This window comes from Dioscorea cayenensis, chromosome 7 (genome assembly GCF_009730915.1).
Source record: "Dioscorea cayenensis subsp. rotundata cultivar TDr96_F1 chromosome 7, TDr96_F1_v2_PseudoChromosome.rev07_lg8_w22 25.fasta, whole genome shotgun sequence".
Classification (NCBI taxonomy): Eukaryota; Viridiplantae; Streptophyta; class Magnoliopsida; order Dioscoreales; family Dioscoreaceae; genus Dioscorea; species Dioscorea cayenensis.
This window is the reverse complement of record NC_052477.1, coordinates 23,571,993-23,578,805: the sequence shown is the minus strand read 5'-3', so window position 1 is coordinate 23,578,805 and position 6,813 is coordinate 23,571,993. Positions and strand designations below refer to the sequence as shown.

General features: G+C 37.8%; 1 protein-coding gene across 1 annotated transcript; it reads right to left on the bottom strand.

Annotated features, from left to right (window-relative positions):
• Positions 1–1,965: 1,965 nt before the first annotated feature.
• On the bottom strand, positions 1,966–5,901 carry LOC120265450 (putative disease resistance protein RGA3). The gene has a single exon (XM_039273364.1). It carries the CDS (start codon positions 5,780–5,782, stop codon positions 2,069–2,071), a length of 3,714 nt encoding a protein of 1,237 aa, XP_039129298.1. The 5' UTR covers positions 5,783–5,901; the 3' UTR covers positions 1,966–2,068.
• Positions 5,902–6,813: the final 912 nt, after the last annotated feature.

Genomic DNA, 6,813 nt, shown 5'->3' with positions numbered 1-6,813 from the left:
TGCATGCACCAAATTTGCTAATTGAACCATTACTTAGAAAGGATACTTTTTAATTGCAGTCTGATTTCGCCTTCATGTTGGGGGCTCATTCTTGAACCCAAAAAATAAGAAAAGAAAATAAAAGAAAGAAAATCAATAAGAAAGCAAGACATGGGAAATAGAACAATAAAGCTAGTATGGTCTACCAACACTAATGTCGGCATATATACTCCCAGTGCATTCTATTTAAGTTTCTAATTTGGTGATGGCCACAATGTGGTTGAAAATAAAACTCATTTGTGACAACCACAATTTGATCATAAATAATACTCATTTGTGATGGTTACATGTTCATTGCAAATAATAGTCATTTGTGACGGCATGAAAAAAATTTCATTGCCCTAGTCATTGCATGATCAATGTTTTTGTGATAAAACATTTAGTTTGTTGCGATGACACTATCCGGTTGCAACAAATACTCTTTTTTATTTTTGTGATGATAGGTTGCGAAAGTCATCTTTTGCGATGGAAGAAGATATGACGATGTATGACAACCATTTATCATTTTGCGACAACAATTGGTTATTGCATCAAAATAAGTTTTCTAACCGTGACATTGTTTCACCAAAGCTATGTTCAAGCACCTAGGGAGCAGCCACAGAATCTGTGAAGACCGTATCAAACACACAAAAAACCCCCAAAACCACACACACAATATTGTTAGCTAGCCTCCATAAGGCATCAGAGAAAATGCACATCCTAAGTTTGAAATAATTCAGAAATATTTTTGCATTTGAATGCCAACAGAATGAGAGTATTCTAAGACATGATCAACAATGCTACTAGCATTTCTCTGAAAATCTAGAAGAATTCCTTTGAAATATTAGGCATATATACTCCAATGCATTTTATTCAAGTGTCTAATTTGGTTAATATTCAAAAGAAAATAGTACGTGATTATGATTTTTTTTTAAAAAAGGCAGTTTGCCTTCAAGTTTGAATGTCATTAGAACAATCAGAAAATAGAAAAAAGATTGCAAATTAACCACTAATTCTATTTTGTATATATCTTATTCTTTCACATCCTATGAAGTAGGGAAAACTATCTCTGCCATTTCTTCCTCCATTCTCTCAATTCAAATGTGCCAGAGAGGGCACTAAGTCAACACAATGATAAGAATACTGATTCATATTAGTACTAATCAAAATGTTGATTCTATTGACAAAAATGCTAAAGATAAGGATCATATTTCAGGTTTGAAATGAAGTCACAAAATAGATAAGATCTATGTTTGTTTATCAATTTAGATAAGAAAAAATATATTTTTCACCAAACTATAAAAAGAATAATTTAATAAATAAAAATAAAAAAAAACACCTTTTCAAAAAAAAAATCTGGGAAAAAGTGGAATTAGTATTAGGCTTGTTGAAGCAAAAATATATGAAGCATGTAATAGAACAAATTAATGAAAATTGCTAATAGAAGGAAAGGATTTGTGCAATGAGTTCCAAAACTTGTTCTATTACTATACCTGAGATAGTAGAGAGAATGTAGTAATAAACTCCGTGTTTTTCTTTTTCATCCTGATTTCAAAATGCCTGGGCTTTTTGTCTTCATGTTGGAGAACACACTAAAACTCTTGCTCATTCGTGCACCAATAGTAATGATAATAATAAAAAAAAATCATAAAGAAAACAAGACATGGCCCATGGGTAAGGAGACAATAGATAAAGCCAACAGTTCTCCAATAGTAATGCTCTGCACATACGTACGAACCCATTCTATCCAAGTTTCTAATTCGATTAAGTGTATAAGATTATGATAAATAGGCACCAATTCAACAAAATATAGGAAAATATCTTTCTTATTTTCTTCCATTTCTCTGAATTTCATTATACTAGAGACGGGGCAGTAACTCAACCCTAAGAGTACTTATTCATGAAGAATGTAATTAAAATGATGATTCTATTGACAAGAAATGCCAAACTTAATCTTCATATTTTAGGTTTGAAATGGGATGTCAAAGCAGATAATATTGTTTCCTTTCTGTACATCAAAGGAGATATGATAAAATATATTTTCAACATACTAAAAAGCCAGAACTAAAAGCAAAAAATAAAAAAACAAAAGGGGAGAAAGTGGCACTTGGGTATCAAGTTCATTGGGAAGGAAATCTATGAAACAGGCAATAGCACAAACCAAAATTGCAGACAGAAGGAAGCGATTTGTGGTGATGCACTCCAAAGCATTTCTGCCACCAGTACCAATCTCATGAGGAACTTGGATTGTCTGTTCTGGTTGTACACCTATTTGTTTATACGAGTTGGTAGAGAGAAGGTTGCAATAGTCTCCTCCAGGCTTGCACAGCCTCTCTAGCTCCGGGCATCCTTCGATTCTTAGTGATTTTAGAGTAGGAAGTAGCTGTTGGAGACCTTCCGGGAATGACTCAAGCGCCGGACAATATGTAATAGATAGATACTGAAGGGAAGTGAGGGCTTGCATCCCATCAGATAGAGATACCAGCTTGGGACAATTAGACACTTCTAATCTGGATAGTGAAGTAAGGTGGCCCATTTCTGGCCACAAAGATCCGATGCCAGGACAACTGTCAATAGTCAAGGTTTTGACTGATTTGGGGCACATGGGCAATTCTCTCAGGGTATCACATTTAGAAACATGAAGATGCTTCAGAGATGCAAGGTTCTGCAAAACCAATGTTAAGTATAGCTGATTGCAATTGTCAATATTCATCACAATGGGGCGTGGAATTGCTTCTCTACCCTCCTTCATATACCGCCCTGCCAGGGGCCTCGTTTTGCAAAATGTCAACTTCTTCAACACAGAGAATGATTGCAGTGTATTGCCTCTTCTGTTGTTGACAATGTGCTTGATGCCATCCATTTCAAACATTCTGAGATACTCAACACGGGATAATATCTCTAGTGGCATGGTTGTCAACTTGGGGCATCCTACAATTTCCATCCTAATGAGGCATGAAAACAAGGACAGATTTGCTTCTCTACCCTCTACACACCACCCCTCTAGGTTCTTCATTAATCTTAACTCCAGAGTTTTCAATGCAGGGAATGATTGCAGTGCGTTGCCTCTTCTGCTGTTGATAATGTGTTTGATACCATCCATTTCACTGATACTGAGATCCTCAAGACAAGGTAATATCTCTAGTGGCATGGTTGTCAACTTGGGGCATCTTGTGATATCCATCATAGTAAGGCGTGGAAACAAGGATCGATTTGCTCCTCTACCCTCCTCCACACACCACCCCTCTAGGTTCCTCATTCCGGATAATGACAAATGCTTCAAGGCAGGGAATGGTTGCAGTGTGTTGCCTCTTTTGTTGTTAACAATGTGTTTGATGCCATCCATTTGGCTGATTCTGAGATCCTCAAGACAGGGTAATAACTCAAGTGGAGGGAGTTGCTCACATTTTCTACATGCAAATAGTTCCATGTGATGTAGATATTGGAATTGTTGCCTTTCACTCATCCATATTGGAAATTGATTGCCAGCATAATAACTAACTCTAAGTTCTTTTAAGTTATTGTGAGGTTCCAAGGCTTCCAACACCTCCTCTGCATTTTCCATCAAACAACATTCATCATCATCATCTCCCCAACTTAATTTTCCCCAACTTAATTTTAATGTGCGAATATGTTGTTTGTTGCCCAAATCAGCTTCTCTAGCATCATCAGCAGTCTTCACCTTCCGGAGGTTATACAAAGCAAGTTCACCAAAGGGATTGAAGGACTTTAATTGTCCCAGCTTGTTCTCTGCAGCATCTCCCACAGTATATCCTGATACTGTTTTCAAGTTTTGTAATCGACTCAAGCCAGCAGCAAATGCCTCGAACTGTAGACAATAATCAAAATGAAAGTGCCTAAGGCTGTTCATGTATGTTATGCTCTTGGGAAGCTCGGGAAGTTGATAACAACCATAGAGTTTCAATGTCTGCAGATTAACCAACATACAAATGGATTCCGGTAGTTTCTTTATATGAGTAAAAGAAAGATCGAGGTATCTTAGATGGTGCAAATGCTCTATTGATGCAGGCAATTCATCAATGAATGCTTGACTCAGGTCAAGCACCCTCACCACCTTCAGCTTTGACAACACACTTAAGTCTCTTCCACAATGTAGCACAGTATGGATGGTGGAGCAATCACCTTGGCTATAAATTTCATCAGCGTAGAAAGTCAAACGGCGTGGTGATATTGAGACTTTGGGGGCTGCACTGCTTTTCAAAGATGTGAAGCATTCATTCTCATTAACAAAGTGTGCCAGATCATGGATAAGATCATGCATCTTATATACGCTTTCTTTTCCCCATAAATAAGGAGAAATACCCTTTTGTAAAAGAGATCTCCTAATCAACTCGGTGAAAATCTCTCGCCCTTCTACTTCCATATCAGTTCCTTTTTGAGATGGAATGAACCCATGAGCCATCCAAAATTGAATCAGCTGCTCTTCCTCAATATCGTGATCCTTTGGGAATATGGCGCAAAAGGCAAAACATTTCTTTAAATGGGTAGCCAAATCGACATAGCTTAGCCACAGCTCTGGCATGATTTTATTTTTTGTATGTTGTAACTTCCATGTTTCAATATTTTCCAACACGGCCTGCCATTCACTTTCTTTGCTCTTGTAATGCATGATACACCCCAATACTTGTATAGCAAGTGGTAATCCTTGGCATTTCTTAACAATCTGTTGACCAATCTCCACCAATTTTGGCAGTGGCTTCGGTGCACCTACAGCAAATGCTTTCTGTTCAAATAAAACCCAAGAGTTTTCTTCTGATAAACGGCTTAGAATATACGGTTTCTGTACACCCATCAGTCGAGAGCATTTTTCATTGCGTGTGGTCACAAGAATTCTGCTTCCGTCTCCTCCATCAAGCAAGATGCTTCTAAGAGCATCCCACTTTTGGAAATCTTCATTCCACACATCATCTAATACCAGCAAATATCTCTTTTGCCCCAATTCTTTTCGCAGCTTCTGTTGCAGCACCTCCATGTTTGTATGATTACAAAGTTCCCCAGAAGTTGTATGTATGATCTTTCCAGCAAGCTTTGGCACATCAAAATCATCAGAAACACATACCCATATATGCAGTTGGAAATGTTTCTGTACTTCTTCATCTCTGTAAACCAACTGAGCAAGTGTCGTCTTACCCAGCCCACCAATACCGACTATAGAAACCACAGCCACTTTCTCATCAAAACAATCACTGATCAGCATCTGCAATAACTTCCCTTTATCTTCATCTCTTCCAAAAATAACTGGCGATTCGTCCACATATGAATAGGTTTGAGGCCTGTTCTTCAAAGGTTTGTTGTTGTTTTCAAGAACCCTTAATTTGAACTTGCCCATCTCCTCAATAAGCTCATTTATTCTCTCATTGACGTTACTGAGCTTCTTCCCCAGCTGAAGTTTAAACAAGAGTGGGTTATGATCAAGAGAAAAGAATTCACGCACCTTGCTTCTTGGGCGACCATAAAGCTGTGCCTTGCGCTGGATGACTAGTTCATGCGTCTTGGCCTCGTCAAGGATGTCTTCAGCATCATAGACCGCATCTTTGAGCAGCAAAAGCCAATACCTGACAGCCTTGTCCGTCAACTGCCTTTCCTCTGCATCTTCAATGAAAAGTTGGATCTGCAATAATGACTCACGGAGCTTTTGAAGCTGCTTATAAACTCCACTCCAAATGGGTTCCAGATATTGAACGGCGTGAGGCGTGGATAACTCCTTGATCATCTCCAAGGCGTTAGAGAAAACTCCGGCCATTGTGCCCGTCGAGCGAGAGGTGATTAGAGTCACAGCTGAGATCGCGTCAAGTAGGGAGGCACATTAGGGCTCCTTCCTTTTTCTTCTCCCAGTTATTCGTGAAATTGATCAATGACCGACTTTTGAGCAGTAGTCAATGGGTCAAAGTCCTCCATTCAAATTGAGATCAGAAAGAAAAGTATATCTCTTGGGCCCAATCGACGTGGACTCACATAGACCGATCATATTGGATGCACTGCTGTCACTGTACAATGACCATGGAATGCATTTTTCAGAGCACTTGTGAATTTCTTCCTATAATCAAGGTTTTGAGTCGGGACCGTAGATCGACCCGGACGAGGGTGAGGGGTCGAGGGTCGAGGGTTGAACCAGGGTTGAACCCAAAGGGGTTGAGCAAGGGTCAATAATTTTTATTAAAAAAATAATATAATTTTTAGTTATATATAATTAAAAAAATTATATATTAAAGAATAAAAAATAAAAAAATAAAAAACATGATTTTTTTAAAAAAATTTAAGTGAGTATTTTATATAAATAAATATTGAATTACACCACATTAAAAAAATGTAAAAATACACCCAATAACATAATAATAAACTAATATAAAAATTAATTGAGAAGCATAAAAAAATATTCACAAAAGAAATACACAACTAAAAAAAGTTCATTAAAAAAATTAAAAATAAAAAAATATTCCCTTGGTCTCTCCCTTTCTTAGTTTTATAATTTTTACATTATAACCCCCAAACATTAATATATTATAAAAAAATAAAATAAGAATTAAAAAAAAAATTGGTGCAAACCCGGGTTGATGACCCGGCCGGGTCACCGGGTCACTCGGGTTCGATCGCCGGGTTGCTGGGGTTCAACCCCGGGTTTTATCAAAATCCGGTTTTTTATATTGAACCGGACCGGTTTTAAGGCCGGGTCCGGGTCAACCCGGTCCGACCGCCCGGTCCGGTCCGGGTCTGAAAACACTGCCTATAATATGTCTAGTTTGTTTTATTTTTATTTATTTGTTTAACAATGGC

Excerpts from the sequence above, each read along its gene's own strand:
- LOC120265450 (XM_039273364.1), bottom strand. The coding sequence starts at position 5,782 with ATGGCCGGAGTTTTCTCTAACGCCTTGGAGATGATCAAGGAGTTATCC.